This window comes from Saccopteryx leptura, chromosome 2, assembly GCF_036850995.1.
Source record: "Saccopteryx leptura isolate mSacLep1 chromosome 2, mSacLep1_pri_phased_curated, whole genome shotgun sequence".
In the NCBI taxonomy this organism is placed as follows: Eukaryota; Metazoa; Chordata; class Mammalia; order Chiroptera; family Emballonuridae; genus Saccopteryx; species Saccopteryx leptura.
The window spans coordinates 293,662,737-293,685,237 of NC_089504.1; the positions used below are offsets into that span (position 1 = coordinate 293,662,737).

Consider the following 22,501-nt stretch of genomic DNA (forward strand, 5'->3'; position numbering starts at 1 on the left):
CTGCACTTTTGATGGGAACGTAACTTAGTGCAGCCACTGTGTAGATCTTCAGAAAATTAAAAATAAAACTAACATTTGATCCAATGGTTTTACTTCTGAGTTTTTATTCATTTTAGAGAGGAGAGAGAAAGGAAGAGAGAGAGACAGAGAGGGGGAGAGAGAGGAGAGAGAGACAGAGAGAGAAAGTGGGGAGGAGCTGGAAGCATCAACTCCCATATGTGCCTTGACCAGGCAAGCCCAGGGTTTTGAACCGGCGACCTCAGCATTTCCAGGTCAACGCTTTATCCACTGCGCCACCACAGGTCAGGCGAGTTTTTATTTGAAGGAAATGAAAACACTAACTCAACGATATCTGCACCGCCATGTTCAGTGCAGCGTTATTTACAATAATCAAGTGTCCATCAATGGATGATACTTCGACTAGCCAACTTTAATACTGTCAGCATTGAATAGATTCAAGCAGATTATAGTCTTATTGTTTTGTTTTCTAGCTTCCTGAGAAAATAAATGAGTAATAATTTAAATATGAAAAAAGATTATTATTTTTAAATCTTCTGTAGCCAAACGCAAGTCTTACTAGTTCCTTCTGAGCATATTTCTCTCCACTCTTCTGCAGATTCTCTTGGAGTTGCCTTCCTGGTTCTCTTTTCAAGTTCAGGCCTTTTATAAACCTTCTTAGGTTCAGACAGAATGGCCCTATTTTGCTGTGGTAATCAGTGAACAGAAGCAGTATTGGTAGGTTTCTTGTTGCTATCACAGCTATTAATTTTGTGATCATAAAGTATCATAGAGACTCAACAAATTAATGTAAATGTTATTTGCACCACCCATCTATTTTAGCTTTTCTTTTGTCCCCTCTGCATGTAAAATGTTTTAAATAAACACCTCTACTAACTGAGCGTTAGCACCACTTCAGATTTCTGTGTAAAGCCCCGGGAAACAGAAGGTGTCCTGGTATACATGTTACTTTCCTAAGTTTGTAAAATACAACTCTTTGGAAAGGACTACTTGAATTAGTGTTCCAGTTAGGTCATGACCCAACTTCTGGATCAAACTCTTGAGTTTGGAATATTTAATCAACTGCAGATCATGCAGCAGGATAAATGAATAAGAGAAGCAAAAAAAAAAAAACCCCAAAACCCCAAAAAACCTGTGCTATCCTCTTACTGTAATTTAAAATACAAATGTACCTCCCATAGGAGGATGATGAATTCCAGAATTTATACATGCGATAGGAAATTTCCTGAAGAGGTGTTTGTGGGATGTTGGAGAATGGTGCTGTTTTTTCCCCAAGATCTTTTGAGTTTGTTGAGATAAAAGATAATAGTAAAAGACTGTAGTTGCTTCCCAAGTGTGGTCATCTTTGTGTTGCAGTGTAAAATGTATTATCTTTATTTTACCTTTTTACCTAACTCACTTTCTTCAACAGGAAACTGTTGATTGTGCTCTGGCTAGGACCCGTGACCTCATGGGGAGAGCAGTGTGCCTGAGGATTTTGTGTGGGAGGCACACATCCAATTTATGCAGCAGCAGGGATGACTAGGGCTGTGGGCCAGATGCTGTGAGTCCCCTGGCTTGGAGACACAGAGCTACATGGAGCTGAGCTACTGTGCTGTAATAGTAATTTTTTTTTTTTTTCCCCCAAGAACACTTGAGGAGCAGCACTCCCTGGAGATGTCTGTGTGTCGTCCTCACAGCTGGCTTTTCACAGAGGTCGTGCCCTAACAGCCATCCTGGATGGGATTCAAAACTACCAAAACTTACTTCTCACCTACTTTTTTTTATTTTGTTGAGAAATAGCAGTCACAGTAAAGCAGTGTCTGGCAAATAATGCCTCCACCCACTTGGGCTTCCTCTACACAGTGAGTCCCGTTGCACCCCTACCAGGCAGCTGGGAGCCTTAGCAATTAAAGATATAGGGACATTGGTGGTTCTCTGTCGCTTTGGTTGTAAAGCTACAGAATCAGGTTGGATCTCAGTGCAATTTCCTACCTTACTAATTACACATAACTGATTGTTCAACATTCTAATCTGCAGTTGCTCTTTGGCATACTGTTGGCCTCTTAAAAAGTGTAATGAGGCCCTGGCTGGTTGGCTCAGTGGTAGAGCGTCGGCCTGGCGTGTGGAAGTCCCGGGTTCGATCCCCAGCCAGGGCACACAGGAGAGGTGCCCATCTGCTTCTCCACCCCTCCCCCTCTCCTTCCTCTCTGTCTCTCTCTTCCCCTCCCGCAGCCAAGGCTCCATTGGAGCAAAAGATGGCCCGGGCTCTGGGGATGGTTCCTTGGCCTCTGCCCCAGGCGCTAGAGTGGCTCTGGTCGCGACAGAGCGACGCCCCGGATGGGCAGAGCATCCGCCCCCTGGTGGGCGTGCCAGGTGGATCCCGGTTGGGTGCATGCGGGAGTCTGTCTGCCTCCCCGTTTCCAGCTTCAGAAAAATACAAAAAAAAAAAAAAAGTGTAATGAATGTCTATTTCTTAGTATATAAAGTTTATGTGAGAGGGACCTAATTAAGAAAGTATTTTAAAGCATTTAAAGTCATAGGAAATGTTATTCAAGATTAGTCAAGATAAGACCGACGCAAATCTGCATTTGCTCAAAAAGTAACTATAGGTTATTCTCAGAACTCATTGCTCTTTGACTTCCCTGTATTCCGGAGTCTGGTGTCTTTGAAGAAACTCAGAGCAAGTCATACCACATCTTAAAAGAAGGAAACTAAAGCAATAGAGACTTGTTTAGCATAGAGCTCAGTTTACTGTGCAGATAGTTTTCTGATGACTGTTAGTCATGGTTCCTTTTACTGTGACAAACTGCTTTCCTCATACTTGTCTAGAATTATTGGCTAAATATGATTGGATCAGTCAGTTGGGGATAATTTCATTATTAAATTAACATGTTCTTCCAGAAATTAATCTTCAGTCTCATTTTAAACAAAACAAAGCCTCTTGGATCAGTCACATATTTTCACCGTCATCGGAGGTGCTGTTTCAGTAGGTTTCCGTTGTAGGCAGCGTGGCACCGGGAAGCCGGCTGTTTCTAGGTATACCGCTACCTGCGTTCACTGATGACCTTTCATAAGACGCAAAGGTTTTGTTTGTTTTCTGTCTGCAATAATTGACAATGTTTTTGAAATCAAACATTGTACTAAAGATTTCCTTTCATGCTTTCTTTTTAGCTACTTGGCTGCTGGCATGTTCTTTTGTTTTCCTAAATTTACAGTAGCTGTCAATCTTGGGCTGTGTGCTCCTCTTGTGCAATTCTTGGTTGGCTCAGTTTGGGACAGGAACCTTTCCCAGAACCTAGTTGGCTTCTCGGAGTTAAAACACAGTTAGCAGAAACTGCAAATCTAACTGACTAAAACCAACAAAAACGAAAAACCTCCACAACAGGAGGAAAATAATTATTTCCAAAGTGAACTACATGGATGCAGAGGACTTTTTTTTTTTTAAAGTTTGTTTTTCTATATAAGTCTCAGTTTGGTTATTCTTATAATCCTCTCTTTGCTTCAAATAAAACCAACATCTTAATGTATTCTTTTATTCTTGATTCCACTGGGGGTGGTGGGAGTGGTAGAAACTGTAACAGCTCTTGTTTCTTACTTTATTTTAACCATTTCATTACCCCAAGTCACAATCAAACTATTCTTTCTGGAAGACAACTGAAAAGAAAAGTGTTTCTGGCAAGGAATAAAAATTGGATTATTAAGTTGATTATATAGTATTAGGGATTCATTTTTTTTTTCTTTTTGGTTGGTATATCTAGGTATTTCTATACTTATAAAGTACAGGAAATAAATACTGGTAGATATCTCTATAAATGCACCTTGTTGAATATCACTTTAAAATGAATTTTGGTTGGTGGGTTTTTTTAGGGATCTGTTAATACAGTTGTTTTCTCAGAGTAGTCCAAAGTGCTTTTCTAGTAAATTATGTCGGACCTATGTTTAGAGAACATGTCTAATTTTTGTGAGTTTCAATATTTACATAAAGAGCTTATTCTTTTGAGACTCTGTCATCTTACTGCTTCGTTTTACCCCTGCTAGTGTTCCCCTGAAACCTCTACATTGTTCTTGTTCACCTAACTTTAGACTTTAATTTTTATATTTTAAACTTATAGAGTTTTTTCTTTTGATTGAGACACCATCTCTTTCTTCTGTCTGTTTCAACAATATGACCGGCAGCAACTCATCAACTTTGCTCTTACTTGTGGAAGGTTAAGATTCGTTATCAGCTCTTTATTACAACTGAAATTCAAAATCAACTTTAGAAAAGAAAAGGGACTTGATTCCAGGCCAGAAACAAATCAGCAAGACAAATCAACAGAACTGTTTGGAGTTAACCATCCCCCCACACCATCCCCCCACCCCCGGGAAGGTGAAGCAGGTGTTGGGAGCGACCCTTGCTTGGCCGCAGCAGCTGGGCACACTCTGGCAGAGCCTGGACTGTGTGTGGGCTCGGGCCCTGGTCCTGGCGACTCCTGCCTCGGTGACTGGGCTAAAATTCCTAAGTTTTCTATAAATCTGTCCCTGTATTGGTAAAGTGGGGGTAATACCAGAACTGCCTTTTAGTAATATTATTATAATTGAATGAATTAATATTTAAAAAGAGCTTAGTATAAAAGTTTCTTAAATAAGTGGTTTTTTAAAAGTATTTCACTGTCCTTCAATAACACCTGTCTTAATTCTGACAACAGTGAATAAATATTTTTTCCTCATTAATGTTAGGCTTGCCATTCCTATGAAACCACCACTCATACCTATTATTTATAGAAATCACGTGTTAGAGAAGACAGGCTAGAAAACGAGTGTCTGAACCATTAGAGCTAAGTATTTTTATATTTAATTTATTTGTTTACTAAAAATGCAAAGATAGTTGACAGACTTAAAATAACTTGTAGATCTTGTTGGCTCAATGTAGGATTTTGGAGATAATTTATTCTTGTTCTAGGACTTCTGATTTCCGCATGACAACTGTCATTATTATCTGCATTCTGGAAGAGATTTTAATTCTCACATGAATATATGCTATGAGTGGCAATGAGCTGTTTAGTTTGGAATGCCATTCCTACCTCTCTTCATCTGAGACTGTTGATTTCACACCAATAATGTTCCGTCTATCCCTCCTGATTACTTACTGATTTCTTCTCCCTTTCTGTATATAGGCATAGCTGGACTCCCTTGTTTTTTTTGTTTTTGTTTTTGTTTTTTTGTTTTTTTTTACAGAGACAGAGAGAGAGAGAGTCAGAGAGAGGGATAAATAGGGACAGACAGACAAGAACGGAGAGAGATGAGAGCATCAATCATCAGTTTTTCGTTGTGACACCTTAGTTGTTTATTGATTGCTTTCTCATATGTGCCTTGAACGTGGGCCTTCAGCAGACCGAGTAGCCCCTTGCTCAAGCCAGCGACCTTGGGTCCAAGCTGGTGAGCTTTTGCTCAAACCAGATGAGCCCTTGCTCAAGCTGGTGACCTCGGAGTCTCGAACCTGGGTCCTTCTGCATCCCAGTCTGATGCTCCATCCACTGTGCTACTGCCTGGTCAGGCTGGACTCCCTTGTTTTGAATCAGACACAAAAACGTTTTAATTCATTATGCTACCAAACCTTACAAATGCTTTCTCTTTGTCTTTTCACTGATGTGCCGGACTTGTCTGTCTGCTACTTCCCTGCTCAGCCATGCAGTCCCTAGTTCCAGCTACTGCACAACTTCACTTGGATTTCTCTTGATCACGTCAGTCTCTCAAAGTCTAAAAATTAATTCATCTCTCTCCTGTCATTTTAACTAAGAAGGCCACATATTGAGAAAGGATAGTCATATTTGACAAAAGCATGATATCATGCATATATAAAGAGCTTCTACAAATCAATAAGAAAAAAAAAAGAGGCAGCTCAATAGGAAAGTGAGTGGAAAACATGAATACTATGAACAGTCATTTCAAAGAAGTGGAAACATGAATGACCAGCAAATAAGTAAAACCACCATGAGACACCTTTCACACTTAACTTCGGCATCTATGAAAGTGACAGTTTTAAAGCTTGGTGAGGATGTGTAACAATGAGCATTTTCATACTTGATTGATGGGAGTAAATTTTGGAGCAGTGACTTTGGAAGCGAATTTGGAATTACCTAATAAGTTTAAACATATGTACATCCTGTGATTCAACCATTCTCCCACTGGTTATTTAGCATTTGTGCCATAAGAGACTTGCACGAAACTGTTTCAGTCATGATTCGAATACCAAAAACATCGGAAATGACCAAAACATTCATAAATAGTATGATGGATAAATATATTTGATACATTAAACCAATGGAATACTATACACTTGGAAAATAGGTGAACTATAGCTACAATTAATCAACAAGGGTAAATCTGAAACATAATATTGAACAAAAACTGCTCACAGAAATTCATATGTTGTAATTTCTTTCTGATTATGCAGTGATGTATATAGCTGTATGTTCTTTTTCTCACTATGTGTTCTTCTCCCAATTGAAAATTAAGACTGCTATGTCCACTGTAACCTGGAAAGATTGTTCTGTGAATTCCTGACCCTTTGCAATATTCACTGTTGTAAAAAGTACAATGAAAAGCAAGGGAAAAATTCATTCAAGACAAGATTATATCTCAGGACAGGAAGATACACTTAGGAAGGGAACAAAGGAGGCTCTGAAGATATTATAACCCTCTCTATTCAAAGTTGGATGAGATGATCATTTCCCCTTTAAAATTCATTGGTCCATTTTTTAATATTTAAATATTTAACAAATATTGTAAATAATGCCAAATGAATCATGTTTTCTACCTATTCAGATCTCACCATTGTTAACTGCTTGGTTTTGATCCTGACATTTAAATTTTTTTTTTATTTATTCATTTTAGAGAGGAGAGGGAGAGACAGAGAGAGAGAGAGAGAGGAAAGACAGAGAAAGAGAAGGTGGGGAGGAGCTGGAAGCTTCAACTCCTGTATGTGCCTTGACCAGGCAAGCTCAGGGTTTTGAACCGGCGACCTCAGCATTTCCAGGCCGACACTTTATCCACTGCGCCACCACAGGTCAGGCCTGATCCTGACATTTTAAAATTTATGCGTGTGTGTGTGTATGTGTGTGTATAAATTTTAATAAAATTTGTATTGTACTGATGGCCAGTAGATATATAAAGAGATGCTCAATGTCACTAATCATTAGAGAGATGCAAATTAAAACCATAATGAGCTATCACCTCATACATGTCAGAATGGCTATCATCAATAAATCAATAAACAACATGTGTTTATGAGGATGTGGAGAAAAGGGAAATCTCATGCATTTTTTGTGGGAATGCAGATTCATACAGCCACTATGGAAAATAGTACAGAGGGTCCTCAAAAAGTTAAAAATGGAACTGCCTTATGACACAGTGATCATACCTTTGGGTATATATCCAAAGAAATCCAAAACACTAATTTGAAAGAATATATGCATCCCTATGGTCATTGAAACTTTACAATAGTCAAGATATGGTAGAAACCCAAGTGCCCATCAATAGATACGTAAGTAAAAAGCAGTGGTACATATACAATGGATAATTACTTGGCCATAGCCTGGCCCATGGTGCAGTGGATAAAGCATTGACCTGGAATGGTGAGGTCATCTTATCAGGCAACCCTGGGCTTGTCTGGTCAAAGCACATACGAGAAGCAACTATGAATTGATGCTTCCTACTCCTCCCCACCCCAAACCCCACCTTCTTTTCTCTTTCTCTTCTCTCTCTAAAATAAATAAATAAAATCTTAAAAAATATAAAAAGAGAAAGAAAAGAAAACTAAACTACAATGCTATGAAAAATAGTGGTATCTTACCATAAGTGGTATCTTACCAAAATCCTACGGGGTATTATGTTAAATGAAATAAGTCTGTCAGAGAAAGACAAATACCATATAATTTTACATGTGGAAGCTAAAGAAGTATATAAATGGACAAACAAAACAGAAATAGACTCATAAATACAGAGTACAGACTGATGGTTGCCAAAGGATAGGAGATTTGGTGGAAAAGGTGAAAAGAATAAATATAAATTGGGAAGTTACAAAATAATCACAGTAATGTAAAGTACATCATAGGGAATATAGCCAATAATACTGTAATAACTATGTATGGTGCCAGGTGGGTACTGTATATATTGGGGGAACACTTTGTGTTTTGTTGTTGTTGCTCAATTTGTTTTTTCTTTATTGATTTGGGAGAGAGAGAGAGAGAGAGAGAGAGAGAGAGAGAGAGAGGAAAGGAGGGCCAGGAACATCGATTTGTTGTTCCACTTACTTGCGCATTCATTGGTTGATTCTTCTGTGTGCCCTGACTAGGGATTGAATCCACACCTTTGGCCTATAGGGATGATGCTCTAACCAAGGCCAGGGGTGAAAATTCTGTAAATATATGATTGTTAAATCACTATGCTGTAGCCCTGGCCGGTTGGCTCAGCGGTAGAGCGTCGGCCTAGCGTGCGGAGGACCCAGGTTCGATTCCCGGCCAGGGCACACAGGAGAAGCGCCCATTTGCTTCTCTACCCCTCCGCTGCGCCTTCCTCTCTGTCTCTCTCTTCCCCTCCCGCAGCCAAGGCTCCATTGGAGCAAAGATGGCCCGGGCGCTGGGGATGGCTCTATGGCCTCTGCCTCAGGCGCTAGAGTGGCTCTGGTCGCAACATGGTGACGCCCAGGATGGGCAGAGCATCACCCCCTGGTGGGCAGAGCGTCGCCCCCTGGTGGGCGTGCCGGGTGGATCCCGGTCGGGCGCATGCGGGAGTCTGTCTGACTGTCTCTCCCTGTTTCCAGCTTCAGAAAAATGAAAAGAAAAAAAAAAAAATCACTATGCTGTACATCTGAAACTAGTATAATATTGAATGTAAACTGTAATTGAAAATTAAATTTAGATAATTCAGTATAAAATTTGGATTGTATACAAAAAATAAAAAATGAAATTGATCTAGCATATACAATTCTACGTATGATGTATTTTATGATAAATACATAAAGAATTTAATACTCAGTAACTACTCATAGGGTTTTAAAATTACACAAAGGTTCCTCAGTGTAAGGTGAGTTTTTGTAGATTCTCCTTTTCAGTCTTGAAATACAAGCATTCAACAGAGGAAAAGTAAGTTAAGGTCAAAAGTGTTGTTAGAATTAGTTAATATGAGTATTTGATTGAAGGTATATTGACTAAAACTGTCTGGCTGCCAGTTAAACATTTTTATAATAATAATAATAATGATAATAAAGCTAGTCTTTATAACATTTTGAATATTTTACAAATCATGATAATATAATCCTGTAAAAGCAGCTCAAATGTACAGATATATATAAGATTTTAGAGTAAAGTTTATAAAAAAGAATGTAAAAAGAAATAAGCCACAGACATGCTCTAGAAACTCAGAACTTTCCAAGGTTATGAATGTGTATTCAGTTGGTTGCTTTCAGCATTCTCCTGATATAACTGGCTATTACTAAAGCATTAGGGGAAGATGAAGAGAAACCTGCAGACTCTTAGAACTCAGTGGTCTTTGTCCATCTGTCCCATAGATCATTGTATGTGAGAGTGGGTTTGGCATTGAGGATAGAGAAAGGAAAGATGGGTGTATTCTTTCAGCTTTTAATTCTACAAACAGCTCTGGAGTGTTTTTGTTTTGTTTTGACTTCTTTTCTGACCCTTTCTCCTTCTGCCATCTGACATTTAGAATATGACCTTGTGTTACCCCATTTCCCACTTTTATAAAGTTAGAGGCTCTCTACGAAGTTAGAAACTATAAAGAAATAGACATGTTCAAGAGTTGGGGAGTTTATTATGGTATGGTCACGCAATTAACAGAAACTCATCAAAGGCACTCACTTCTAAAGCCAATACAGAAAAACAGAGGGGGTGTGATTATAAGATGGGCGTGGGGATAATTTTATATTGTTGCTGTTGCTGAAAGAAGAACCCACTCATTAATACTTGCGTTACATAAAATACAAAAAAAAAAAAAACAACAATAACAAAAACACCAGCCAACAATAAAACACAGACCCAGAATTAGTCCTGGTAAAAACTTACAAATATTTCTGAAATTGGGCAAATGTCTTATATACTGTTGATCTCAAATTACTTTACAATGTGTTCAAGTATTCCAGAAATAGAACTTCAACTCTTCCTCTAACTTGCCGCAAAATTTTGTAGCACAGTTTTCAACTGGTGTGCCAGAGAATTTTTAAAACATGCAATTTTTGACTGTTTAGTCAGGGGCACTGACTTAGATTGTCAAGTTAAAAAAAATGTTAACAGCCAACACAATAGCTGGCCGAATTTTTTTTTTTTTTTTTGGTCATACTAGCAAAAAACATACCATATTTTTCGCTCCATAAGATGCACTTTTTCACCCCAAAAGTGAAGGGGAAAATACCTGTGCGTCTAATGGAGCAAAAAACACGGTATTTTATTAAATATTTTAACACACCATTTGGTTCAAAATATTTCTTTCTCATTTTTCTCCTTAAAACCCTAGGTGTGTCTTATGGTTAGGAGCATCTTATGGAGCAAAAAAATACGGCAATATATTTTTTGGTGTGCTGCAGAACTTTACTAATTAGTTTATGTGGGCCATGAGCTGAAAAAGGTTGAAAATCACTGTTCTAAAGAAAGAAGTTCCAAGTATGGAGTACTAAATCTGTAGATTGTCATCTGTTTTATTTCTCACCTTTTTGTATAATTTCATAATATTAAACAGTTTAGAGAGGGAGTGTTAGAGACATCTCAGGAAATTATAAAATATAAAGTGCTTTGCCACAGGGGAAGTGGGAAAGCATTGTTACCAGGTCATTATTCGCATTTGTTAAGGTACAAATCCTTTGTTAGAAATAGGCAGAACTTGGATTCCAGAAACAATGGTTGGACCCAACCAGTGCCTCAGTTTTGCTTTCATTATTGAGAAACCAAAAATATTGGAGACTAGGAAATTGATGTCAGTTTTATTGGCAAGTAATGCATGCTGATCTCATGTTAATAGATTCTGATTTAAATATTGATTCAATTTTTCTATCATATACTGATTATGCTATTTTTTTTCCTCCCAATTTTGGAGCAGGTCAGTGGAGTAGTAGAAGGAAATATTTATTTCTGAAGTACTTTAATATCATGAAATCATTTTAGCCTATGTTAGAGTGAGCAACAGGATATAAGGGAGATGAATATAGAGAAAGTGGAAGCTAGGACCAAGGACCATTGCACACTGCATGACAGTAATAATCCAATCCACGCGCATGCCCACATATGCACAACTATAATCATTTCTTTTCCATATGGAGTATTACTCAAGATCATTCATCTAGAGTTGAACTTGCTTCTTTTTGAGATTTCAGCCCACAGAAGACTTTTAGGATTTGGTTTTGTATTACTCACTTTGGTTACCTCATTATTTAATCTATTGATGATTCATACAGCTTGTGTTCCTCCTTTCTCTCACTGTATGGTCTCCTCCTGATTACAAATGAAGATTGCTGTGTCCACTGTATCCTGGCCTGCTTGTTCTGTGAATTCCTGACCCTCTGCAACATTGTCCTGGGACAAGCTTCCTGCGGCATCTGCACCTCGGAGGCCTGCTGCTGTTGCTGCGGAGACGAGATGGGCGATGACTGTAACTGCCCTTGTGACATGGATTGTGGCATCATGGATGCCTGTTGTGAGTCATCGGACTGTTTGGAAATCTGTATGGAATGCTGTGGCATTTGTTTTCCGTCATAGATATTTATCTTTTGTTTGTGTTAAAACTGGAAAGTTGAAAAACAAATTAAGGAAGAAGAAAAGCACATGGTAAGATTCCATGAAGCAAGCAACCCAGTATTTGCACTGTTAACTCATTTTAAGTAATCTCTGAAAGTCTTTTTTTTTCTTCTAACGAAATGCACATGGTTTAATATGTGAAATTGTAACTACTTTTAAACTTCTTAATAGGATACAATGACTTAGGGGATATATTGACGAAAAAATGGCTAAATATCTCCTCCTTCTCGAACTTATTTCTGGTGTTTTTGTTTTGTTTTGTTTTGTTTTTTTAATCATTCTCAGGAGCCTCTTGCTCCAAATGTATTATTTCTCGGTGGGTATTAAAAGCAGACTGTTTTTGATGTGTATCTATTAATGGTTAAAAGTAAACATTTTTACCTTAAAATAAACTTTGGGAAACAAGTCCCACCCATAGCTGGGCCCGATGTTGATCCGCGCTCTACTCCTTGTCCCCGACATCCCCCTAGTGTTCGCAGACAGGAGCGCCTGCTGCGTGTCTTCTGGGAGAGACAGAGGTGGAGCCGGTCAGGTCACGCCCACAAGAGAACACAAGAGACTTGTAAACAGTGAGCCACTCTAGGAATACACAGAAAAGAATAGCTAATATCTGCTGGAATATTCAGAAAGCTTCAAGGAGAATGTGGCTTTGACGAAGCCTCTTAGGATGAGTGATTCATCTGCTGCTCGAATGAATTATTTAGATTTAGGACAAAGTTATAGGTGAATAGCCTGTACTGTGTGTGCCTTTAAGCAGTTAAGGGAAAAATACCTTAAGTATGTATTTTCTTTAGATGTAGGACTATAGCTTTAAAAAACTATAAAATTTAGCTAAAAATATGCACTTCTATGCATAATTTAAAGGTCATGATAAAGTTTTGGATAAAAACATAGGGCCTTATTAAAAGAATATCTTATAAAGGAGGTGAAATGCTTTGGACAAATTGCATTTAAATTAGGATATTGTTAATATTAAAATCCCAATAATTTGATTCTGATTTATTAAAAAAAATTTTTTTAATTTGAAAACTGTGTTTTTCTCAAAGAGGGGGATGTATGTTTGGTTTGACTTGTTTGTAAGCAGTGTTACAGTTTGTAAACACAGTTCATCTTTGATGCACACTACTTCCAATGCAGTGGCAGTCTAGACATCCACCACTGTGACCAAATTTCAGTATTGCACTTTTATGTTAAACTAACATGGCAGATGATAAAACCTTAAGTGTACAGAAATAAGTCAAATTTAAGACTGAGTGTACTGACATAGTTACTGACGTAGACTGGATGAGGACACTTTCCCACATGTCCTGTCCTAAGTTTCATCTTCCCCAAATTGTAGTTTGCTTTGATCTAATGTCATTTCTTGTAGAAATTTTTAAAATAGACTTTGGATTCATAGTTGTTGGGTTTTTTTTTTTTTTCAATTTTTCCAGTTGAATGTTAAGTTAATAGTAAAAACAAATACATAGTTTTAGGAAGCTTTTAGCAAACCTAGCCTTTTCAAGAGAGGATTCAAATCTAAAGCATGGTTTTTTTCTTTGAATGAAACCTAGTTTTTTCTTAGATCTTTACTTAAAGGTCTTTTAAATAGTTAGAAAATTCTTGAATCCCCCATTTACACACATACACACACAATATTAAATTTTCTGGTTTGAATAGAATTCTAATATCTGTCTTTCTCTTCCTTGTCTAAAGGGTTTGTTTCATTTGTTACAGAAAATATAAGAACAAATTTGTGTTATTTCTTGTAACCAGAAACTGAATACATACTTACATATACCCTGAGCTACATTAGGCATATATATTACGATAAAAGAGTGTCATCCATGTATCCACATACAAAGCCTTGCTAAAAACCTGAAATTCTTAAAATAGTTTCATTTTTCAACCTGCAAAATTTTTCAGCTTAGTGGTTTGTCTAATATTTGCGTATATTCGTCTACTATTCACAATAAAAACATTAGCACTTTAAAAATAATGTTTCTCTGTAACAGAGAACACTAACAGGACTTTTATTTTCATATTTGTACCCACAGTACTTTTCCTTTGTTTTCTACTTTGCAGTCATGCCATAAAGGACCTTGTATTATTTTTTAAAAATAAATGAAAAAAGTCTAAGTAGCAAATGTGAAAATAGTTTCAATATATTTTAGAATTTCTGTATGTAAAATGTTTTGTTGAATGATATGGCCATCATGACTAAGTGCTATAGTTTACAGTTATCAATTTGGTCTCTTTATACATGTGGAAACTTATTCTTAATTATTTTAGAACTCAACCTGTATTATCTTGAATACATTATTTTGAAATAAAAAAATGACCTCTCTCTTGTGCTTAGAATATTTTCTAGATATGGTCTATGTAATTGTTATGTTAATTGATATTTAAAGAAATTCAACTATAATTTTAAAACCTGAGGCTCTTATCTTATTACTTCCCTTTTTGAAGGTTTTTCTAGTCTCCTTATGTAGATCATATGACTCAACACACATAATGAACTATGAGAAAATTCTGAACAGCTTATACTGCAAATGACAGTTTCAAAACAATGTTCTTTAAAATATTTGTAATACATCAAAATGCAACTTTCGTACCTTTTTTAGTAACTTGTTTTCATTTATTTACTTTGGAATATTCTCCCAACTTATAAAAATTAAGGTGTTCTTTTGTATGTGCTTAGGTTAAACATGAAAGACCTATGATATTAAGTACCATATTAGATTTAATAAATTTCACCCAAAAGTAAATCATCCGAAGTATTTTCATCTAGGTTTTTTCTTTGGCACAATTTTGTAGTAGAAAATTTTTCAGTTAGTTTTTAACCCTCTCCAAACCACTTTAATTGGGAGAAGGCTTTTTACTTAGAAATATAATAATTTATTTTTGCAATCTTACAGTATATCAAATATATCTATTTTTCTCACCTGAAGTAGTGTTTATTTAAACAGTTCACAAAGTAACCAAAGCAACATTATGTGATACCATTTCATTCTTTTATTTATTTATTTATTTACTTATTTATTGTGTTTACATAGATTCTAGTGTCGAACGGCATTTTCCCTTCCCTGTATTCCCCTCAACATCTCCTTAACCCCCCTCCCAACAGCTCCCTCCCCCCTTCCCTTCAGGTTTAATTCCATTCCTCAGTTCACATCATATGACCTCACTCATTTGAGGAATCCAAGGAACAATGTGAACCATTTCATTCTTTATCCATACAAATTCTATCAGTGCCCTAGATTCTAATGCTATAAATGTCAGAGTCATTGCCTAACATAAATAAGACTCAAGTCCATAGTCTTTGTGGCTACCTTCTTCACTTCTAGTTTAAATGCTTAGATATACCCAACCACCTAATGGATAAGTTTATTTATTGCTAAGATTATTTTTTAGATTAGTCAACACCTTTATGCTCTTTCCAATTACTTGTGATTTGTAGGCCTATAGGTTTGTTACATCTAATCTGACAGGCAAGATAAAATTTCATCAAATACTAAAATAGTGAATGTTCTCTTCCTTTCACACTAATGTAATATAGCATACCATTATTGTTTTCAAAGGTGGTTAAAATATTGATAGGTTTATTCCACACAGTAATTATTTTTTTAAATAAAAGATTTAAGTATTACAAGGAGAGTCCTTTGAACCATTTCTGTGCCCCACTATAACCAGTGAGTTTTTAGTGACTTTCTCTGGGTAACTCAAAAGAATCATATGACTCAGGAAGTTTCAAACTAGGAAAGATGTTTGGTACGTCCCATGAGAAAAATTATAGTTTCAACAGTCTTACTGCTAATATTTACTTGCCTATTTAAGATTACCTGTTAAAGATTTGGGTTAAAATGGAAGAGGTTTTGGGGATAACATTATGATACAGTTGTAATGTGGAGGATGGTTTTTATGAGTTATCATTGATGACTAAATCTACCCTGTATCTTCACATTGTAAAATTCTTCATGAATGGGAATTAAAATATTGTATAAGTGATCAAATTTTGACAAAGACAGTAGTTAATCTGAAGGTGAAAAGGATTATAAGAAATGCCACAACCCTGGCCATTTGGCTTAGCTGTAGAGCATGTCTTGGTGTGTGGAAGTCCTGGGTTTGATTCCTGGTCAGGACACATAGGAGAAGCGACCATCGGCTTCTTCACTATCCCCCCCTTCTCTCTCTTCCCATCCCACAGCCATGGCTCCAACGGTTCAAGCAAAAGTTGGCCCCAGGCACTGATGATGGCTCCATGGCCTCAAACTCAGGTGCTAAAATAGCGTGATTGCTGAGCAATGGAGCAGCAGCCCAGACAGGCAAAGCATTGCATGGTAGGGGGCTTGCTGTGTGGATCCCACTTGAAGCATGCATGCAGGAGTCTGTCTGTCTCTGCCTCCCTGCCTCTCAATTAAAAAAAAAAAAAAAAACACAGCCCAGCCCCACCTAGAAAGCAGGGTCTCTAAGCAAGCGGGATTGTGCCCCACCCAACTCTTCATAGAACTGGGACAACAGTGTGACATTTTCCACTGGTGCTGCAACTAAACCTCCCAAGCTGCCAGACGTCAATGTGAGTAGCTTCCTGTCTTCGAACTGACTTTGGCTACTAGTCAGATTTCCATTGTTTGTTCGGTCATTTCTTTCTGAAGCTGGAAACGGGGAGAGACAGTCAGACAGACTCCCTCATGCACCCGACCGGGATCCACCCGGCACGCCCACCATGGGGCGGCGCCCGGGCCATTTTTGCTCCAATGGAGCCTTAGCTGCGGGAGGGGAAGAGAGAGACAGAGAGGAAGGCGCGGCGGAGGGGTGGAGAAGCAAATGGGCGCTTCTCCTGTATGCCCTGGCCGGGAATCGAACCCGGGTCCTCCACATGCTAGGCTGACACTCTACCGCTGAGCCAACCGGCCAGGGCTGTTCGGTCATTTCTTATCCAGGGGTCCCCAAACTTTTTACACAGGGGGCCAGTTCGCTGTCCCTCAGACCATTGGAGGGCCGCCACATACAGTGCTCCTCTCACCATGAAAGAGGTGCCCCTTCTGGAAGTGCTGCATGGGGCCAGATAAATGGCCTCAGGGGGCCGCATGTGGCCCATGGGCTGTAGTTTGAGGATGCTTGCTTATGCCCTCGATGCCTTACCTCAGTGCTTGCTATAGGATTCCTGAATTTAGGTGTGAGGTGACCATCAAGAAGCAATTTTAGAGAGCCATCTTTTGGCACATTAGCAAGGTGAGGTACAGATGTGTGTGTTACAAAGTACAGCTCTGCAATTAAATCTTTCCTTGCAGGCCCATCTTCGTGTGAGTTTCAGTTGAGAAAGTAATTTTTAGGAAAACAGTGAAAAAGCAAATTCAAACAAATTCTAAGTTTAGCTTGAAAAATTGAAAAGGTTCTTAAGTTCTGTCTGATGCATAAAGTGATAGAAGCAAAGGAATTACGTTCCAAAGCCAAGAAAGAGAGTGTACAAAAGCAGTTGATTCACTTGACATAGTTCATAGCCTTTTGCAAAGGAATAAAAAAGCCTGTTGAGCAGGGAACCAAAAGATCTCATTATAGGATGAAGCAAAGCCATATTAAAGCTTGTGCACTAGTAACTATGTCTAAAAACAGCCTGCTGTTTCATATTGAACCAATACATTTCTTAACTTGGTAGGTTGCTGTGTAAAGATGTACAGAGCCTGTCTGCTGGATGCTCTGCCAATTACAGATGTGCCGGAGCGGCGTCAAACACCTACAAATAGTTAGGCTCTCAAGCAATCTCGAGTGAAACAAAAGTTTCAAAATGTCATCTCAAAACCTAGACAGCACAGTTCATCCTGCGAGTCTGACTCTTAAGAGTCCTGAGATCACCTTTATTATATAATTTAATGTGTATTCCTCAATCAGAATGCACAGTTCTTTCAAGGATATGAATAGTGACGGAGAGATAAGGAGAATATCTTTCAAAAGTAACAACTTCAGATGACAAGGGGTCTGTGATCAGCTCTGCAGGAACTGTGTTTTATTGGTGTTGAGGTGAAGGAGGAGGGAACGACCCATGAATACATATTGTATTAGATTTTGTTAGATCATCAGAAAGATTAATGGGGCATATTTACACAATTATACTTTAGTAAACTATTACATTAACTAGACTACGTATTCTGGCAAAAGTATATTAAATTGCAATCCAAAGCAATTTGACTACTAAGGACATTTTTTTGGCCTAATTATTCACAAATTAATGAATAAAATTAAATTCCAATCACTAAAGAAAATGAAGCAATGGTGAGAACCAGAAGTACAGATTAGTTAAAGCGAAGATATGCAATGTATAACAGAATGAAAGCATTTCTTTTATTCAAACTCAGTGCTTAAAAAAGAACAAATCCATCATCTTGAAATTTGACTTGTAGGTTGACATTAAAAATAATACGAGTAGAATTTTCAGTGGGGTAAGCACAAAACTAGCTCAAGTTGTGTCACTCTCAATTACTGTGCTCAGGTGCTGTGCCCATTAAAATTCCCACTTGTGGGTTTCGCTCACTATGCAAATGGGGTCATTACCTGGAGAATTTAATTGGTTATGACACTGGGAGTAAGACTTTTCCTTTCAAAATAAACCTACTTACACACATTTTCACTAGAAATTTGATTGTTACATATCCTTTGGATAGTTTTGTTTTCTAAATATTTACCAAAATTAGACTATTTGCTTATTAAAGTAATTTGATACGGTGTTCTTTATCTATAAGGCTAGTAGCGGAAAGAATGTTTTGTAAGTCATATTATCAAAATAATATAAAAACGATTTCTATCTTTCACGCCACCCATCAACATGGGTACATTTCCTATAAAGGTTTTTCATCATACAGTTTTCTCTTTCATAATAGTTCTAAATATTTCATTCAAAAGGCTTCTCCCATCTTTCTCCTTCATTGTCCCTTAAAAAAAATTTGACCAAGTTAAAGAGGTAAGCTTCCCTCTTGGATGTATGCTATATATAATATTGCCAAGGATCCGTGTCAATAACACTGGCAAGGTCTGCGTATGCACTGATCAGGTGGGATAAGGACAGAGAGCTGATTGTCAGAATGAGTTCTAGAGACGCTTCCACCAAGAGCCCCGAGAAAACTGAATCTAAAGAGAACAAACAACTAAGGTTATCAGGGTGATTCCTTGATTGTATAAATGTCTAATCACTATGTTGTACACCTGAAACTAATATACTATTGTGTGTCAACGGTAACTGAAAAATAAATTGAAAAAGAGAAAGAGAACAGCAATAAGTATGAAAAAATGTAGCTCTCCATATACCTATTATCTGTTTTCAGTGGTTGTTGTGACTTCAGCTGGAGAAATCCTGAATTTATAGTCATCCTAACAAGAATATGAATAATAGCCTGAATGGACTATGAACACTGAAAGTGTGGATTAGTGGATTTAATATTAACCCGGGAAGACAGAAATTTAGTTCCTAGAAACTAACTGACTCTCCCAGCTCCCAGAGTCAACTTGAGGTAGAGACAGGACTGCCCTATGTGTTAATGACAATCTCAGGGAAGCACGAACAATTTCTTGAAAGAAAGAGCTATGCAGCCTAAATTTCTATTATTATACCAACTTGTATAACAAGTATATACTTTATCTGTAGCTTAGCTGAACCTAAAGATAATATTTTTCTTCAATGTAAAAAAGAAATATTCTAAAAGCAAAGAAAAAAAATACTAAGGATTATAGAAGAAGAAATACTACAAATTCATAGCTGGACCATTGGGCAGGATTTTTAACATCTGTAACTCTGGGAAATTTCCCACAGAATATCAAATATGAATCCAAGTCTCTAACATTCATTTTTCTATGATATTTCTAATTGTGCCCAGAGGATAAGAAGGAGTTGGCGCATCCAATAAATATAATCATTTACATGCACGAATCTCCCTTTGAAGTTAATAGGACCTATGGAAAGGAGACTATGCACCACGAAAACGAAGTTCAGCAGAATCTAGTTCTTTCTTTTTAATATGCAGCAATATTGCAACACATTGGGATTTTCTTACTGCTTATCTCTTCTTTGTATGTGATGTCTAAGTTGGAGTTGAGTGAAGTGCTCCATGTGGAGAGGAAAGATAGCCAAAAAGAGAGGCTGTGATGATTGGCAAACATATATACTCAGAGACCAGCTTTGCAAGATAGTATCCAAAAATGATAGGGCAGGATATTTGAAGAGCTTGTTTAACTTTTCAAAAGGAAACCATATCCATTTTCTCATTTGATCTTCACAACCCTATGATTCATCTAAGGTATATATTTTTACTTCCATTTTACAGATGAAAAAAGTTGGGACTGATTGTGTGAAGTCATTTACTAAAGTAACACAGTTCCTGACAGACCTAAGAAACCTGATTTTTATTCCCAGATCTTGCTATTAAAATGATATTAAGTTACCTTACATATAACTTAATACAATAAATAGATTTAATCACAACTACTCAGCTTGAAGCTGGGGTTGGGGTTATGGGCATCTGAAGTCCTACATGTTGTGTCTTGTCCTCTGTCTCTCCTACCTTGAGTGGGTGAGTGTCCTGTCGTGGGCTCTAAGGGAGACTGAAAATCACAGCTTCTGTGCTATTTCTCTTTTATCTGTGCACTGGCCTAAAAGTCAATTAACCCACCATTTCTCACTGTCCTGTGCCTGCTTATCAATGATTTGTCTTTTTTTTTTTTTCTTTTCAAGATGGATTAAGAGTCGAGAGTTAGACAATTTTCCCAAGACTATTTGCTGGTAATTCTCCATTTGTCTGTCCAGATCGGCCCACAGTCTTTCTGCTTTGTGCCGGGCTCCGTTGCATTCTGATTTCTGGTTAGCTTTGGCTGATGGCAAGTACTGACAGGAAATCAGCTGGTGGGAGAATGGAGAGAGGTCAGAGTGTTAATTCCTAACACACTCCCTGCCAGGCATTTTTTACAACTGTTCCCCCACGGAAGGTGCTCCTGCTCAGCGACCCCGCCCTCAGCTACAGTGCCCTGCTCTTGCCCCTTCCCACATGGAGAAGTAGTTTCCCACTGTTGCTAGCGTCTGGCACTTCAAATTCCCTTTTTGGTTACCTTACAATTGATTGTTCCTCTGTAAACAGTCCCTTTCATTAAATGCTCTTCAATTAAGCCCTTTGAATGAGCCATCTGTTTCCTGCCAGGACTCTGACTAATGAGGGAGTGAGGAAGAGGGAGTTTGCGTGTAGACAAATGCACATGTTGTCTGAGTCTAATCTTGTCACCATGCAGTTCTAAGAGTTAGAAAAATTTAATGTACATCCTGGTGGTCACTTAGATGTTTGCCTCTGTAACGTGGACAGTTAGTCAAATCTGATATCAGAAGCTAAGGTTTGACACTGTAACAAATTTTGTGTAGGGCGGGGTGGAGGGGAGGAGAGAAGGTGTCCAAAGATTACCACAGAGTTTACAGAGCTTTAGGATTTCTAGGGATGGTGAGGCTTTTCTTTGTTCTGTACACCTGAAATGATTCAATCATCACTATTAACATAAGCAGGCCCATTATAGGAATTTGAGCCTGGAAATTAATCCGTCCAGAAATGTCTGTTTGCTGCTGACCTTATGTGAATGTAACCAATAGTAATAAAACAATTTGTCATAGCATCTATATAGCCTTCAGAGTTCAATATACTGCTCACAAAAATTAGGGGATATTGCAAAATGAATATGAAGCGACAAAATATCCCCTAATTTTTGTGAGAAGTATAGTTCTAAGCTTAAGTAGGTCCAGTATCAACCTTAGACATCCAGTTCAACCCTAAGTTAGTAAACGGACAATATTTTAATTGACACTTTAAATATTCAGTTAAGTTGAGGAGCATTTACTAGTTATCTTTTTGTGCCAACTTTGTGCTGGGACTAGTGATATCAAGATGTCCATCGACTTCTAAGTTTAAAGAGAGAGAATGCACACTGATTTGACAGAATTGGAATTCATTATAATAGAGACAGGTGGAATTGTTATAAGAACAGAGAGGTAAGAGTTAATGAGGCTGCCCAAGGTGGGTCAGGAAGTCTTCCTAGAAGAAATATACATTCAATCTGGGAATTGGAAAAAGAGTGAATATTAATTTGTATGTTCTGAAGCTGCAGTACTGGTGGAAAGCATAGTGAGGAGAGGGTGATGGAAGAGACTGAACTGAGTCCAACAAGGAAGTACCCTAAGATCCTTGCTAGTGGCCTCTGAACTTTAACCTGTAGGCTGTAAACCTCCTGAGAATTACAGTCAAGAAAATGGTGAGATCAAATTTATATTTTGCTAAGAGCAGCAGGATGAATGATTTACTAGTGGGGGTTAAGAATAAACTTTTGTAGACAGTTAAAAGATCATGCATGCACTTACACAAAAGATGGTGATGGGAGGAGACTTGACTTAGGTGGGGAACAGGCAATACGATATACAGATGGTGTGTTACAGAATTGTACACCTGAAACATATACAATTTATTAACCAGTGTCACCCCACTGTAGTCATTAAAAAACAGAAGTGGAGCAAAATTAATTAATTTAATAAAGCTATAGAAAATGGGGAGGAACTATACTAAGGCATTGACTGTAGGGGCAGATAGAGGAGGGAGAAATAAACATATTTCTGGAAGAAAATTGAAAATGACCTAGGGGAATGGACATATCAAAAATGCCCAGGGTTTGCATACAAAACCAACTGAATGCTAAATAATAGTCCAGTTTATAGAAGTTTT

The 22,501-nt window shown here is 37.8% G+C and overlaps 1 protein-coding gene across 1 annotated transcript in view; it reads left to right on the forward strand.

The window, feature by feature from the left end:
* MDFIC (MyoD family inhibitor domain containing) overlaps positions 1-14,123 on the forward strand; it is a 96,678-nt gene extending 82,555 nt beyond the window's left edge. The window contains exon 5 of the mRNA XM_066362528.1: positions 11,497-14,123. Coding sequence (XP_066218625.1) covers positions 11,497-11,744 — 248 coding nt within the window. The 3' untranslated portion in view covers positions 11,745-14,123. The remainder of the gene's footprint in view (positions 1-11,496) is intronic.
* The last annotated feature ends 8,378 nt before the right edge of the window (positions 14,124-22,501 follow it).